At 27.5% G+C, this 16,556-nt stretch overlaps 1 protein-coding gene across 1 annotated transcript in view; it reads left to right on the forward strand.

The window, feature by feature from the left end:
- Positions 1-16,556, forward strand: part of LOC117181119 (xaa-Pro aminopeptidase 1-like) — a 276,118-nt gene that overhangs the window by 248,974 nt on the left and 10,588 nt on the right. The window contains exon 8 of the mRNA XM_033373686.1: positions 15,757-16,117. Coding sequence (XP_033229577.1) covers positions 15,757-16,117 — 361 coding nt within the window. The remainder of the gene's footprint in view (positions 1-15,756; positions 16,118-16,556) is intronic.

Consider the following 16,556-nt stretch of genomic DNA (forward strand, 5'->3'; position numbering starts at 1 on the left):
GAGCTCTTCTTAATATTTTGACACCAAAATCATGTCGATACACCTTACCGACTGCGAGTAAAGCCACCCACGCTTTAACTTGACAGACTGTACATACAGACAAATTCGTAAAAACCTATTTTTCGGATTCAGAGGGTCTCAAAACGTGGACATTTGATAAATCGTTAACAAGTCTACATTTTTGTCTGAGTATCTTATTCGAAGATCATTCAGTTGAATATAAATGGTAGCATTTTATTGACCTGGAATAGATAAAAGTGAATATTTTTTAACCACAGTCGAATCATCGATTGCATTTCTTCAGCCGACACTTTAGGTATATATGTAACCAGCTTGTCTAAAAAACGAACCCCAATTTCTCTTCAAAATCCTGTTTGTCTTCTCTTTTATCAAATCAAATTTACATTTTTGATAGCGATCAATAAAAGTTATTTGATAAAGATTCCCTGATGAGCAAATCCTTAAGGAAAGCGCAGTGTTATTTTCGGACGAAAATAAAAATTAAAAGAAATGATAAATTTCAAAAATGGCTCTTAACGGGAAATTGGTCGGGGCCAGATGGGGCGCCAGATCTGCTTCCGATAGGGCCATGTGTTTTATCAGCGATCGGATCCAGGTCCGTTTTCCAGATCTGGGCCAGATTTGTCTTGGTCTGGCCCCGGCCTGCGCCATAGCAAAATTTCTATAAGGATATATTTAATAAAGATTGCACTTTAAAATTGGTTAAAAACAGTATTATTCACTGTTTAATATGTACTAAATAAATTAATAAACTATTCGGCATAATTTGAGTTAATAAATTGTTAATAACTCTCACAATAAGATTCACAGAGTATTCTATCTGAATTATAAATTTCATTAGTATTTGCAATTATCGCAGGTGTACGTAAATACTAGCACAAACATGAGGAAATTCACTTAATCCGTTTCTCTAGAACATCCGCTTGTTTACTTTAGTGTAAATTATACATTTACTCTAATCCCAATGCAATCTCAGTAGTAGGATGCTTTCTTAGGCATGTTTGCAAGGGCGGAATCAGTCTTGCCTTGAGGCTACTTTAAAAGTGCGATTTAGAATTTCAATTTCAAGATTTCATTTAGGCATATATTAGACTGCCTTACCGTTACCATCACGGTTTTCATAAAGTAAGACATTACGTTGGCGTTACTTTTTTAAAATAAAATTGGTAATGCGTCAATTTAAATTCCCAAGAAATTTAGATATTTTTTTTTGTATTTTTTATTTGAAAGTGTTTTCAAACTTAATAATTATATTTCAATTTGTGTAATGTAATAAACGATTTTAGATTAAAAAACTGCAAATTGTATAATAAAACTAGTTTTTCGAAAAGTTCATTACTTAAACGAAATGTTTTGACAATAAGAATAGATCCTGCTATGCTGAATAATAATTCTGATCCTTTTTCAAAAATGATGTATTTTTTAAATTCGTTACTTTTTGACCTAATTCAAATATTCGATTTTTTTACGAATTCTGGCAGGTTTTACTGACTGGATGCCTTTCTTATATCGGCAGATATTTTTCAAACATTGCAAAAATAGAACAGGTTGGGCTTTGCAGAAATTCTTCTGTATTTTTTCTCCTTATTTTAAAAATATCACAAGAAAACTTTCTGATCATTTGATTTTATGAAAAAACTTCTGCACACCTCAAAAATTACTTAGCCCTTATAAGAAAAATTTAAATATCTAACTTAGGTCAAAAAAGATGGGATTTTGAAAATATTTTTTATTCAAAAAAAAAAATGTTATTACCCATAACTTCCTGAAATTTTCTTTTCTCAAAGCGGAAATATACCTGCCTACTAATTTACTCTGAAAAAATAATTTCGTCGCTGAGAAAATTTGCGACATGATGTGTAGAGTCTGTCTGATTTGAAATAAATTCGTTTCATATAAAAATCCCAATAATAGAATTTTTTAAAATTTGGTGTATAAAGGAAGACATGGTAGGAATTTTTTGCACTTTCTTGACTGCGAATATGTAGAAAAAAAACAAGCAAAAAATGTTTTTCATATTATCATTTTATGAAGATGACTAAATCGAACGATTTGTTTCACTTTTCATTACGATAAAACAATTAAAAATCGTGTTAGGTTTTGAAAAACGTTTTTGAAATATATTTTTTTACTTTATTTAATCGAGTTAGCCATTTTTTTGGATTTGAAAGTAATACCTAAGTTTCCTGAACAAACTTTTTTTTATCTTGATGTGAAAAGTGAAAAAGAAATTAGATTTAAATTACAATACAATTTCATAAATATTATAGAGATTCCATATACATTTTTCTTTTGCAAACTATTATAAATATTTTATCAGAATTAAGAATCACAAACGAAAAAATAAATATATGACAAGTTCTAATTATAAAACCATACAGGAAGATAAATCGCTTTTAGGTTTGTGTTAAAATTATTCTTAGATAATAATGAGTGACTTTTATAATTGCATAAAAATGAATTCTCCCGTGAAACGAGTTTAACTTGCGCATACATTTCATTCTTGGACATAAAAAGCCATCTATCAATTAAAATGGAACTGGAGAGTATAAATTAACTTCATTATGAGTGTCAATTTGATACTGAATTTTTAAAATAATAATCACATTATAAGTTATAAAATACTTTATTATTATCAAAACTTATAATTTAGACAAAATTTAGATTAAACAGTCTATAGTTGAAGAATTTTAAATTGTGTCCTTCAAGAATTTCGAATTGAAATAATTAAACATGTTGAAATTAAAGAAATGAGTATTAGTCGGATGTATATGTCAATGTTCAATTGAAAAACTCGAAAATGTTCAAATTAAAACTTTGAAAACTTAGACAATTTCGAGTTAAAGCGTTTGAAATTGCACAAATTTTCCTTAATTGAATTTGAATTGTTCAAAATTGCATCATTTTTATTTTTACAACAAATAATTTTACAATCAATTCAAATGACACGCGCTTAAAAGACACCAACTCCCATATAGTTTTCCCTAATGGTAATATTTAGTTAATGACTATTTAAATTTTAGAACTCGTTTAAAATACATAACAATTAGTTACTTTTTTGATATTCTTCATTATAATTATTGAAATCCAAAAATATCGCTGAAAAAACTAAATATATTAATAATAAACCATTAGAAAGCTAATTAAATTATGCGTTAAATGAGTTTTAGTTAAACTAATTTCGATATGTTACAGGTATTGAATAATCACGTGAGAAATAAAAAAATAAAATTCTTTTTTATAGATCACCCGGTTAGTGGTCCGATACTGTCCGTCGGTTGTGTATCAAAAGCAACAAGATACATTTTCAAGTAAAAGGCTTATTTTTCGGTCAAAAAAGATGACTTTAAAAAAATAAACAAATTTTCTACTAAAAAGGCTAAATTTTCATACAATAGCGAAACTAATTTTCTACAAAAAATTTGAAATTTCAACAAAACAGTTCATTTTCAATCGAATCAAACTAGTTTTTAGGCAGGCAATTGTAGTTCTAAAGAAAAAAGATGGAATTCCAAAAAAAAAGGAAAATAATTTTTCAAACCAAAAATTATGAAGCAAAAAAAGATGATTTTTCAACAAGACAGTTGAATTTTCAACCAAAAAGGATGACTTTTTGAAAAATTTGTTGAATTATAAAAAATGTAACTTACGTAAGAAATGTTTTTCATCACATTAGACAGCATAAAAAAAGCATTGACCTTTGTTTAAAAATTTAAATATTCTACTGTTAGATAATTAATCTTCTGGGTTAAAAAATAATTTTCTGGATTGAACTATTTTTTTGAAAACTCATTTTTTTTAATATTCACGATTTTCTTGAAAATTCGTCTTTTGGTTTGAAAATGTGAGTATTCTGTTTACAATAAAAAGAAAAAACAAATTATTCGTTTGTTTGTTAAGAATTAATTTTTCATACTAATAATATAACTATTTCGGTTTTAGTTGAGAATTGATATTTTTAATTGAAAATTGATATCTTCTAGATTAAAACTCTTGTATTTTTTCTAAATTCGTATTTTTTAGTCATAAATTAATCTTCTTGGTTGAAAAATTATCCTTGTTGGTGAAAAATACAACTGTTTAATTCCAAATTAATCTGGTTATAACGACGATTTAAAAATTTGGTATACAATTAAACTATTTGCTTAAAAATTAACTTTTTTCTCAAAAATCCATATTTTTGGTTTAAATTGAACTATATTTGGTTAAAAGTTGATACAATTTGTTGGCAATTCGTGTTTTTGAGTATAACAATTATTTGCTTGCTTAAAGATTCGTTTCTTCGGTTCAAAATCTGTTTGGTTACAAAATGAAATAAAACAATGTAAAAATGAATATTTTTTAAAGATTCATCTCTTTGATTGAAAATTTATTTTTTTGTTTCTTAAAACTTGATTTCTTTTTGGTTACAAATTTTAGCATTTAGTTGAAAATGTCATTACTTTGTTGCAAATGTAACTATTTTTTGAAAAGTCATCTTTTTGTTCAGGAATTCAGGTACTTGATTAAAAATTGAATTAATTGGTTAAAAATTCATTTTTTCGGTTTAAAATTTAACTATTCTATTTTTATTAAATTAATCTACTTCTGCGGGTTGAAAAATCAGCTAATTGGTTGTATTCTTTTGTCGAACCTTCATTTTATTTAAGATTCATCATTTTAGTTAAAAATTTATCTATTTTGCTAAAAATTTAGCTATTTTGTTCAAAATTCAACTATTGATAATTCATCTTTCCTAGTTGAAACTTAATTAATTTTGTTAAAGTTCATACGTTTTGGTCGAAAATTAACCTTTTTTGTAGAAAGTCATATTTTCGGATTTAAAACTCAACCATTTTGTATAGATAATTTGTTCTTTATGCTTTAAAGTTCAACAATTTTGTTGTACATTAATGTATTTAGTTGAAAGTTGTGTTTTTGACAGAACATTGAATTTTTCACTGTAAAACTCATAATTTTTGGTTTAAAATTTAACTATTTGTTTCAAATTTTATCCTTTATAGTTAAAAATTCAAACACTTGCTTAAAAGCTGATCTAGTTTGGAAAAATTAGTATTTAAGATTCACATCTTTGAACGAAAATTAAAAATTTTTGTGAACAAAAATTTTTAAGGTAAAAATTGGATTTTTTTATCTGAAAACTTCACTGTTCTATTTTTAGTTAGAAATTCATTCTGTATAAGTTGAAAATTCAACTATTTGGTAGAAAATTCATGCACTTTGTTAAATATTCGTCTTTGTGGTTAGAAAATTAATCTTCTTTGTGAATATTCAAAATATATTTTGACTAGTAATCTGAGGAATTTAAAGTGCTTAATTTTACATACAATGTGTTATTTACATTAATTTTATTGGATAAAATGTACTTCTCCAATATTACCATATGTTCGTAATAAAATCACCCTCTTTCCTATGTTTTGATAGAATTTTGGACGTTATTTTTTGGGATAGGGGGGTGTAAGACAAAAATACGGTTGATAAAGAGGGGAGTTGAAAATAGCTTAAAATGGTCATGTAGTTTCAGGACAATTCCTGAAAATTTTTTAAAAATGTTGTAAATGTAATTTCAAAATAGTTTGATTGGAAAAATGTAGTATTTTTTTGTTGTTGAAATTATCACCACTATTAGGCGTATACGTAAAAGCAAAAAAAAATTGTTTGGTCATTTTTCAAGACTTTTTTACTCGTCCAGAAATTAGACTGACGCGAAAAGACGGTCAAGCTGAGTTAAGATTTTAGACGAGATAATCCTAGGTTTAGCTCTACCCTCATGGCCATGTTACCCTGGCCCAGTGGAGCTTGTTGAGCTTAGCTTGATCCCCGCGTGACGAGCTGACGCGCCCCTATCTAGTATAGACATAAAGAGCGCAATTATGTCAATAATTTTTCTCACTAACGTCCGTTATCAATATAAACCTAATGAGTTCTAAGTTTGACGCTGAAAAACTATTGTCCAGAGAATGTGCAGGCTCGTGCCAACTGAACTTGTCGTAGAATACCTCCATGCTTCTATACTCTCCGGAGCCGTAAGACGCCTTGGCGCCCGCGGCATCAAGAAATATGGAGGATCATGTTTTTACCACGAGACCCCACTCCCGGAAAAATTGGACGCGTGAATTCCGATTTAGTTACTTTGCATCGCTCGTAACGCCTCTTGCGGAAAAATGCGAGACCGAGAACATTTTCAAAATTCCCTGATTTTCTCTTGACTTCATTTCAAATCATTAATATTCAATTACCAGAATTTTAATCTCGTTATACTTTTAATATAGAATATTTTATAACAGAATGAAACAGTATTTCAGATACAATTGAGTATTCTAATATTACGTCACGCTCGTTCGGTAACATCAAAATTTGTAAGGCTACCATTTGGTGGACTGTAAAGCATTGTTTAGATAGGAGTTTGACTAAAATAAATTAATTTCGGCAAAATTAAGTAAAGAATCGTGATATAGCTTTTCTTTTAAGAAAAAAAGCGATTTATTTCATTATTGTTGGTAATTTGGAAAATATGGGATTAGGCAATCCATCACGAAAAATTAAGCGATTTGGTCAAATTTTAACGCAGTTCAGGTGATTTTAAAGAATGTCAAGCAAGTTACTGAAAAGTTCTTCAAAAATATCATAATGAATTTGAAGAGATTTCAAGGGATGTAATTTTTTAAATATTATTAAGAATTTAAGAAAATTCAAAGGATTTTAATTAACTGTACACAATTTCGAACATTTTAAATGATTTTAAAGAAGTTGAAGGGATTAAAAAAAATTCGAAAGATTAAAGGATTTTTTTTTAACTTGTAGAATTTCTGAAAATTCAAGTGATTGTAAGGAATTACTATAGGGACTTGATGAGATTTTAAGATTTTCTTTTGAAGGATTTAAAAAGAATTCAAAAATGTTTCAAGATTTACAAGAAATTGTAAAAGATTTTAAGACAGTTTTAGGGATTTTAAAGCTATTTAAAAATTTATTTAAAAAAAGTTATTTAAAAAGATTTTAATAAATTTAAAGAGACTTCAAAGGATTTAAAAAGATTCAATAATTTGAGGATAATAAGAGATTTTAATTAATTTTAGTCAATTTAAAAATTTTCAAAATGACTTCAAAGAAGTTCAAGGGAGTTCGAAAAAATTCGGAGGACTTTAAGGATTTAAAGATAATCCAAAAATAGTTCGAAAAAATGTAATGCTTTACAAGAGATTTTATGAGATTTTATGACAATTTATGTGATTTTAAAGAAAGTTATTGAAAATTGAAAACATAAAATTTATTGAAAATTTATTAAAACAGCTGATGTAATAAATTTTAAGTGATTCCAAGGTATTTAAAAAAAATTAATTTAAAGATTTTCAAGACATTTTCAGGAACCTAAGAAAATTTTGAGTATTTTGGATTTAAACGACTTGAATTAATTTGAGTCAATTTTAAAATATTATAAATTATTTCAAAGAAGTTAAAAAGAGTTCACAAAAATTCCGAGGATTTTAAGGATTTTCCAGAAATCTTAAGAGATTTTTAAGAATTCAAGTGATTTCAAAGTATTACTAGGGACTTGGCGGAATCTTAAAGTTTCTTTTCAAAGGATTTAATAATAATTCAAACATAATTCAAAATTTTTTAAGGATTTGCAAGTTATTTGTAAGATTTAAAGACAGTTTTAGTGGTCTTAAAGAATGCCAAGAGAGATTTGAAAAATTATTTAAAAAGCTTTTAAGGAATTTGAAAAAATGCAAAGATTTTATGGATTTTTAAGAGATTTAAAGGAATTTATTAAAATTTAAAGGATTTTAACAGATTTGAATTAATTTTAGTCAGTTTCGAGAAACTTTGAAATATTTTAAATGATTTTAAAGAAGTTGAAGGAATTTAAAAAAAAATTCGGAGGAGTTTAAGGATTATCAAGAAATCTTACAAGATTTATAAGAGTTCAAGTGATTTTGAGGAATAACTAGGGACTTAACGGGATTTTAAATTCATTTTTAAAGAATTTAAAAATATTTCTATAAGTCTTAGTGACTTTAAAGAATGTTGAGCAATTAATTTAAAAGTTTTTTGAGAAGATTTCAAGTTATTTGCAAAAATTCAAAGATTTTAAGGATTGTCAAGAGATTTGAAGGAATTTAAGAATATTTTAAAGATTTTACGTGAATAAAATAATTTGTAGTCAATTTCGAGATACTTTGAAAGATTTGAAATGATTGCAAAAAATTTGAAGGGTTACAAAAAAAGTAGGACAAGTTTAAGGACTTTCAAGAAGTCTTATCGGATTTCTAAGAAGGATCACAGTCTTTGATCATTTTTGTTTGCTTAAAGTGCAAAAATAATTTCTTGACATCTTTGAAAAATACACTTTAAATACTACCAAAATTCCAGAATTTTGACCACCAGCTATCATAACAATTCAACCTAACCTCAATCACGGCACATTATATTTTTTCTTTATGGATTGTCCAAATCGCACATTTTCCCAATTGCTAAAAATTATTCAAGAAATGGCTTTTCTATATGAGAAGCAAAGCCATATCACGATTTTTCATTTACTTTCGCCTGCAAAAATTTATTTTAGTCAAACCTCTATGTAATCAATGCTTTGCAGTCCACCTTATAGATTTCGACGTTACCGGCCGAGTATGACGTAATGTTAGAATACTCAATTAAAAAATTTCAAGTATAATCATTTATTTCAAATAAGAAATGTCTTTTCTACTATGAAAGATGAATTTTTAACAAAATAGTTAAATTTTTATTCTAAAAAGACAAAAGCCCAACGAAAAAGTGTTATAGTTTATATTTCAATAAAAAAAGAATGAAATTTATCCAAAAAATGAATTTTAACACCAAAAAGACAATTTTTCAAAAAGAAAAGATTTTTCACTAAAAAATAGACAAAAGTGTATCTAAATTAATGAACCTTCAAATCAGAAGACAAATGTTCTCAACAAAAATTGAATTTTCAAACAAAAAAATATGAGTTTTCAGCAAAAAATTAATTTTCCAAGAAAATGATACATTTTTACGTGATAAAAAAGAATTTTCAAACTAAAAAATTTTTTTTACCAAAATAGGCGAATTTTCAACTAAAGAAGATCAATCTTAAAAAAATGACTTTTTAACAAACATGAAGTATTTGTCGCTAAACAGTCAAATTTTCAACCCAAGACATAAGCCTTCAATCAAAATAATATAATTTTAATAATGTAGCTTAACTTTTACTCAATTAGTTGCATTTTTAATTTAAAAAGATTAATTTTGAACAAAATAATTAAACTTTCAACCCAAGAGATGAATTTTCAACTAAAAACATAAATCTTTATGAACAAAAGTGATATCTTAAATAACTGATATAACCAAATCTTACAAAACAAATTAACTGAAGACTCAAGCAAACAAGAACGATTTTTTAACAGAAAGTTGCATTTTCATTAAAAAAATATAATTTCTTCTAAAACACATGAAGTTTTAAATTAAAAAGGTAAATTAAAAAAAGTTGAATTTTCGGTTGAAAAAGATTTCAGTCGAGTTTTCACGATCAAAATATGAATTTTGAAGCAATAAATTATTTTCTACGAAAAAAAATTTAATCTAAAAATACGAATTTTTAACAAAAAATTATGACTTTTTAACAAAATTAAGTGAAACTTTCATTTTGAACAGATTTCAGTTAATTTTTCTTCACCAACATATAAATTCTAAACAAAAAGAAAATCTTTTGCGAAATAGTAAAATTTTCAAGAAAATAGTGGATTTTTTAACCAAAAAGTATGACTTTTTAACAAAATAGTTTAATTTCCAACGAAACAGTTGCTTTTTGATCTAAAAAAGATTACATTCTTCTTAAAACAGATGGATTTTTAATTAAATAAAAACAAAAAGAAATTAAAAATATAGTTGAATTTCCATCCACAAAATATTTTATTTCTCTTTTCAACACCCAAATATTATATTTAAACAGTAGATTTTTCAATAAAAAATTATAACTTTTTAACAAAATTGTTGAATTTTCAACAAAGCAGTTGCATTTTTAATGCTTCAGAAGAATTTTGGTGCGAATTTTTTAAATTCAAAGAAAGATTGTTTAATTTAAAACGCTTTGAATTATAATGAATGTCATTTCTATAGAAAGGATACAATTTCAATTCCTTTCTATTTAAATTTTCCATTAAAAAAAATGTAATCTGAAATGTCTCAATTTGGAATGCTTTTAACCATAAACAATACTGTTTTAATTCCTTTGATTTTTAAATGATCGAATTATGAAAATTCTAGTTGGAAAATATTTTATTTATAACGTTTTGAACTTGTCCTATTTTTGAAATTTTCTTATAATATTAAATCATTGAAATTCGCGAGTCTTATATTTAAAATAAATTATTTCATTCTGTAAGCCTTAAATTAGAAATGACGCAATGTCAAATATTATCTAATAAGATTGTCAAATTTTCAAAATTTAAGCTAAGATAGTACAATCTGGAACGCTTTTAATTAGAAATAATACAATTGGTAAAACTTATGTTTCAACGCTTTTCCGCAAGAGGCGCTAAGAACGATGCCAACTAACTAAATCCGAAACTATGCCTCCAAATTAAAAAAAAAATTCAACTAAACTTATGGGTCTGTAGGGCGAGCCATAGAGCCTCGTCTAGTGGCCGCCAGGATTAGAATTTTCATGCACATCACGATCACCGTTACCGGTTGATGTCTGAGGGAATTGATAGCCGAGGACTTTGTTGTGTGCCGGATGATATTTAGTTGAAATATTTTTTTTTCATCTTTTATCAATAAATTTTGTACTTTAACGTAATTTTCTTTCGGCTCTTAGATTTCTCAAAGTTTGAGGCCGATATTTGATGTATAAAAAAGTATAAACGTTCAAAAAATGACAAGGTTCAGGAAAAAGGTGTGAAAAAGGCTCCCAGTTTTAATTTGGTCGAAAATAATTTTACGAGAAGTTCATGCCCCAATGAAGTACCTAAACATATTTTTTGTACTCTAATATATTTTCCAAAGTTATAGCTCAATATTTTATTAAAAAAAAAGTTTTTACGGGTTAGAAAAATATTCAGTGAACTGACAAAGTGAGGTCGGTAATATAGGTATTTGGTTGTCTTACCCATCACTGATCGCCTCTGAAAACTGCATTTTGGTAGGAACTTCACTGAAAATTATTTCATCTTTTTTCTGCACCTCAACATTTTTTGAACGTTTGAACTTTTTTTATACATAAAATATCGGTCTCAAACTTTGCGAAATGCAAGAGCCGAAAGAAAACTACGTTAAAGTACAAAGTTTTTACGGGTTAGAAAAATATTCAGTGAACTGACAAAGTGAGGTCGGTAATATAGGTATTTGGTTGTCTTACCCATCACTGATCGCCACTGAAAACTGCATTTTGGTAGGAACTTCACTGAAAATTATTTCATCTTTTTTCTGCACCTCAACATTTTTTGAACGTTTGAACTTTTTTTATACATAAAATATCGGTCTCAAACTTTGCGAAATGCAAGAGCCGAAAGAAAACTACGTTAAAGTAAGCTTAATAATTATAAATGTATTTAAAATGTATTTTTGCACTGCCCATAATCAAGTTTTAGAACTGACCATTTTTTTTTAGAACTGCCCTTTTGGTCAGAGCTGCCCGTTAGATTATACCCTGGCATCAGCCGGTAACGTTGTACACGAAAATGCGAACTCTCTAGAGCCTCGTCTAGTGGCCGCCAGGTTTCGTATTTTCGTGTACAACGTTACCGGCTGATACCGTTGGAATTGATTGTTGAAATATATTTTTTTACATCTTTTATTATTAAGCTTTGCACTTAAACGTAGTTTTCTTTCGGCTCTTGCATTTCTCAAAGTTTGAGACCGATATTTTATGTATAAAAAAAGTTCGAACGTTCAAAAAATGTTGAGGTCCAGAAAAAAGATGAAATAATTTTCAGTGAAGTTCCTACCAAAATGCAGTACCTAAACGTACTGTATTGTACTCTAATATATTTTCCAAAATTTCAGCTCGAAATTTTATTTACAAAAAAGTTCTTAGGTTCAAAAAAACATTCAGTGAACTGAAAAACTGTCGTCGGTAATATAGGTATTTAGCTGTGTCACATGCCCTTAACAGCACTAAGGAGGATATTATATTATAAAATATATAACATTGAAAAATTATTATTACATATTAATATTTATTGTTATACTCAAGTACATTCTAATATTATATATTCTCCTAAGCCACGAAAACAGGATTCTTACAGAATTTTGTGAGTATTGAAGCTTGACCGGGTGACTGTAGCCAGACATACACAGTAGCCGGAATGTTGCATTTTACAGGCGCAAAACACTACATATTTAATTACAAAAAAAATCACTAACGGGAACATTTTCCAGAAAAAGCTATATGTTGAGGCTAGTATAATTACGTTTTAATTATGTGGTGAAAATATTGTATTATTCAATTCATCCTTTGTAAAGTTCTTATAGATGTAAAGAGAAAACTAGTCTTTTTAAATGAGTAAAGCTCGGTTTTCGTCAAACGAATGTTCAAGTGTTTTTAAAATAATTTAAAATTATTAAAGAACTATTATTTGTGCAAAAAATATTTTTTTTTCTGTAAATCGTGCAGTTATTCTTTTTTGTGTTAACTAATATACTTGATAAATTTCAAGAATAATGTTTATTTTTATAATATATTTGGTTATTATTTAAACAATTTTTATTTGTTTAAATAATTTTTCATCTGTAAATCATGAAATGTTATTGTTCTTTAGAGTTAATGTCACAGGTAAGAGTGACATTTTTTTAAAGACAATTTGCAATTATTTAAACAATTAATGTCCTGAAATCAGAAAATACTAAATAATAAGCTACATAGTATAAGAAATTCATACAAACTAGAATTTTCTGTTCCTTTCATATATAATTGCATTATCGACTACAGAAAGAAGTAAGTTTTCTCAATTTAGAGTCAAAACATTATTTTTAAGAACAAAAATTATTATTTCATTGCTAAATATTATTAAAAAGTATACTACGCTCAACATTCGTTAGTTGTGTAGTTCATTTAATAAAATGATAACTTTTTAAGACTTACAGTGAAAAAATTTATTAAGAAACTAATACTTGTTTAAACAATTCAAAATTTGTGATCAAATACTTGCAGAACTTGTCACGAATCGAATACAAATAATCTATGTTAAAAAAGTTAACAAAAACAACATCTTTAGCATGATTTATTCATAAAATTTCCATTTTTAATTTTTTTGGGAACTTTCCGGACACAATAGAAGGGGTTTTCGAGTGGTTAATAATAAAATTTATTGTGAGTAAATGATTCCTTCAAATATTCTTAAAAAGTTACTAAACTTTAATTTGCAAACAATTAATAGTAAGTAAACCTTTTTTCTATTTTTTTCGAAAACCTAGCTTTTCTCATTCAAAGTTATTTTAAGGAGCCCGGAGGCACGGGGTAAATGTTGACTGATATTAAAAAAAAGAATTTCTTTTTCTGAAAAACGAGCAAATTAGTGGGAATCAATCACCAACAATCAAAAGTCGAATTTTTAAAGATCAAGTTTTCCATGATTTTTTAATACATCCTAACCAAATTTCAAAAACTAAGAACCTTATACCAATGCACTTTTTATTCATTGTAACTAACGAATCTTCACAAAAAAAGATTCTAAATAATGTTTAGCATGTAAAAGGTAAAACAATTGTTTGTCTTATACAATTTGTTATTCAGGGAAAGAGACAATTATATATAAAATTAACCCCAGTCTAGGGTACTATATATGTTTTATTAGTATACTAAGTGTAAAAATAAATTTAAATTTCAACAAGAAATGTTTTGATAGGAATAATATAATAATATATCTTTCGTTTCGAAACCCTAACTTATTCTTTAATTGGTCAGAAATCAAAGGGCATTTTACATATAACCGGAAAATCTCGGAAGTGGTCTTAATTATTGGATAAATGAAACTATATTAGGGAAGTTTAATTGAAGCACGTGATAATGAAGAATTTTTATAATTTTAAAACAATTTTTCGCGCAAGGATGATAATTATAGCATTTATACATTTTACTTTCAAAAATTTTCTATTTTATTCTGTAAGTAGTAACGTACTTTCTGGTCAGCCCTTCAAACCCCTCTGTTTACCAAATCCTGGCTACGTAGCTGGGTTCGAAAGATTGTGTTGCCATATGTTACTATATGGGGGGGGGGGGGGGGGGGGGGGGGGGGTCTTTTATTCAAGCAAGTAAGTTTTGGAAATTTTCAAATAAAACAAATAACTCGCGTAAATGTACAGAAAGTTAATATGAATTTAACTTAACGCACCAAAGAAACGAGGTTAGTGAACAACAAAACTAGTCAAACATTTTTTTTGAAAATTCTGGGAATTTTGTTAGTCAGGGAGAAGTCAGGGATTACATTCTTTTGAAAAGTCAGGGGATTTTTATAACTTAAATAACTTTCAATAAAAGTAAATTTGAAATCTTTCAATTTTAATTTGAAATTGTTTTATTCCGCTTATGAAACTTTTTAGGTTAAAAATGTCACAAGTTACAATTAATATTTTTCTTAGATAAAAATTGAAATAGCTTTTGCATAGAATTCATATTTTAATGTTTAAAAGTAAAAATAAATTTTCTTTTGAATGCAAATTCAAATATTGTTAAGAAAGTTAGTCTTTTGCTTTAAAAATTCATCTATTTTAGTAGAAATTACGTCTTTCTTGGATAAAAATACAAATTTTTGGTTAAAAGTTTAAGTGTTTTGTTGAAAATTAGTTTTTTTTATTAGGAATTATTTTTTAAGCTGAAAATGACATTATTCTATTCTTTGTTCATGCATAATATTTCTAATTAAAAGTCAATCTTTTCTAGTTGAAAATTCAATAATTTCACTGGAAATTTATGTACTTTGTGGAAAATTAGTATTTTTTTACAAATTTAATCTTCAATCCTTTATGGTTGAACATTCAAATGAATAATGAAAAATTAACCTGTTTTGGTTAAGGATTAAATTATTTTGTTGATACTTCATATGGCTTATTTAAAAAACTCAACTATTAGAAAAAGATTACTATAATTACGCATCATTTTAGTTGAAAATTTATATGTTTTCTCGAAAATTAAGCTTTTTCGTTAATAATTAACTTTTTCGTTGAGAATACACATTTTTGGTTGTAAATTAAAATATTTGGTTAACAATTCGTTTTTACGATTTAATTCAAAAGGTTAAAGATTCTTTTGAATAAATGTTTTAAACTGCAAATTTGGACCCTTCCATTTTTGGTGCAGAAACCCTTTTCACTCTACTATTTCGTGGGAAATTCATCTTTGCTGGTAGAAAATGAATTTTTTTTGCGTGAAAATTCAACTATTTTGTTCAAACGCAATATATTTCGTCTTGAACACTTAGCCCATCATATTAAATTCAATATGGCACCTGTACATTAATTGTATTTAAAAGAATTTATTTCTATATTTTTGCAAAAAAAAATCACCCCATGTTTCCCTGTTTTTAAGCATTTTGAGCTTTTTGTAATGATCTATTAAGAAGAAGGAGAGGGGTGGAAAAAGTGATCAAAATACCGTAACGTAGTTTTTGAACGGCCCCGCAGAAGAGTTAAAGAAAAATCGTTTATATAAAGTCATTTAAAGTAACTTTGATCTATTAAAAATTTTTAAATGTGTAATTATATGTCATTAGTTTACAATTATAATTTTTCTAGATTCCAAAAGAAAAGCAGTTGGCGAAAGCTTCTCCGGTGATTCTCCTTCGGGCAGAGAAAAATGAGATTGAGGCGCAGGGAATGAGAAATTCTCACATCAGAGATGCTGTTGCCATGTGCGACTTTATATCTTATATGGATGAACAAATGAAATATGATCCAGACGAATGGGATGAAAAGCAGGTGGCTAGGGTGGTGGATGAGTTTCGTCTTGAACAAAATTTAAGTGAAGGACTTTCTTTCCCTACAATAGCAGGATATGGACCAAATGCTGCCTTGCCTCATTATGAACCACCAATGATAAGTCGAAAAATTGGGACAGATTCAACTCTTGTCATAGACTCTGGAGGGCAATATAAAGGTAGAAAATTTAATCTGGATTAATAATCACGAACTTTAAAAAAATCTAAGTCGTTAATTAATTTGTTGAAATCTCCCTCCCCATAATTTCCCCTACTTCCTCTGAAGCCCCTACTTCTCCCCTTTTCTCCTCTTTTTCTATCTTTCCCCTACTTCTCTTTCCCCTACTACCCTTCCTTCTACTTCCCTTCTTCAGCCCACACTTCCCATGCACTAAATACCCTAATTTATTATCATTTCCCCTACTTCCACTTAATTAAACTCATTTCTCCTACTTCTCCTCACTAATTTCCGTTATTTCCTTGCCTCCCATTTCTGATACTTCCCCTACTTTTCCACCCCTAATTTCCCCACATTTCTTATCACTTCTCCTACTTTTCTTCTTCTTGTTTCCCCTCACTTTCCTTACTTTACCCCCACTCATTTTTCCTACTCCCCCT

Source organism: Belonocnema kinseyi, chromosome 10 (genome assembly GCF_010883055.1).
Source record: "Belonocnema kinseyi isolate 2016_QV_RU_SX_M_011 chromosome 10, B_treatae_v1, whole genome shotgun sequence".
In the NCBI taxonomy this organism is placed as follows: Eukaryota; Metazoa; Arthropoda; class Insecta; order Hymenoptera; family Cynipidae; genus Belonocnema; species Belonocnema kinseyi.